General features: G+C 64.9%; 1 protein-coding gene across 1 annotated transcript in view; it reads right to left on the bottom strand.

Moving 5' to 3' along the window:
• Positions 1-1,164, bottom strand: part of TLX3 (T-cell leukemia homeobox 3) — a 2,472-nt gene continuing 1,308 nt past the window's right edge. The window contains exon 3 of the mRNA XM_008577563.1: positions 1-284. Within this exon, the coding sequence (XP_008575785.1) occupies positions 74-284 (211 nt within the window). The 3' untranslated portion in view covers positions 1-73. The remainder of the gene's footprint in view (positions 285-1,164) is intronic.

Raw genomic sequence — 1,164 nt, 5'->3', positions numbered from 1 at the left:
CAGCCCGGCTGCGGGTCCGAGGTGCCCCGCCGGGTGGGGATGGCGATCTGTGGCGACGGTGCGTACTGGTGGCTCACACCAGCGAGGTGACGGCGGGGACCTTGGAACTATCCTCCTCCCAGGGCTGCAGATTCTGCAGAGCGAAGAGCGACGAGTTATGCAGACAGAGCGGGTCGGGCTGGATGGAGTCGTTGAGGCTCTTTTGGAAGGCGTCGTGTTGCAGCTGCAGCATGAGCCGGCTAGCCTGCTGCCGCTCCGCCTCCCGCTCCTCCGCCGTCTGCCGCCTGCACCGGGGGAGGGAGAGGGACAGCACTGTCATGCACCCGGCACTGCGGGGCCGCCGGCGGGGCCCCAGCCCTCCCAGGAGCCGAGGCCAGCCAGGAACCTCCAGGCTCAGAACCCGTCTGCCTCCCGGCCCGCGCTTCACGCCAGAGGTCCTTGTGTCGGGAGAGTGGGCTGGGATCGTCTGTTTTTGTTGTGCATCTGGGGATCGCCAGGAGGGGACTCTGCCCGCCGCCCACCTGCACGCCCGGGGAATTGTCGCTTCGCCAACAATAACGATTGTTTCCTTCGCGAGATAACAAGAGCAGGGCGTTTGTGTAACTGACTTGGCCCTGTAGGCTGCAGGGTCACTGAGGTTCGCGGGTGCGTGGGCTGGTTCTGCACCGCCCGCGCGGCGCCCCCGGGCTGGTCAGTCCCATGAAGTTCTCCCAGGCCCTGCCTCAAACCCCGTCCTAGGACGCTATCGCTTCGCCACTAACCGGTTGGATCGAATGAAAACGGTGCTGGAGTCGGGACGCTGAGCTAAAAAGGGTCCCAGAACCCGCGCGGATTGTTTGATATTCGGGAGGACGGGCTGGAACGGGGGAGAGGAAGGAGAGCGTGGGAGGCCCGCGTGTGTGTGTGCGTGTGTGTGTGTGTGTGCGTGTGCGCGCGCAGACGAGAAGAAATGGAGTGAGCACAGAAGAGGGACAAAACACGGAGAGAGTTGGAGGGGCTCACAGGACGGGGGATGGGGATGGTGATCGAGGAGAAGCCGAGGCGCGGGAGAGATGGCGAGAGAAACTCAGGCAGGAGAGGAGGGAAAGAAGATAGAATCTGGGGAGGAGGGGGGAGGCGCGGCCCTGGGGGGCGGTAGGGGGTAGCACAAGGAAGGCGAGACCG

The sequence above is a fragment of the Galeopterus variegatus genome, unplaced genomic scaffold, assembly GCF_000696425.1.
Source record: "Galeopterus variegatus unplaced genomic scaffold, G_variegatus-3.0.2 Scaffold1540, whole genome shotgun sequence".
Taxonomy (NCBI): Eukaryota; Metazoa; Chordata; class Mammalia; order Dermoptera; family Cynocephalidae; genus Galeopterus; species Galeopterus variegatus.
The sequence above is the reverse complement of the archived record's forward strand: the minus strand, read 5'-3'. Positions and strand labels throughout refer to the sequence as shown.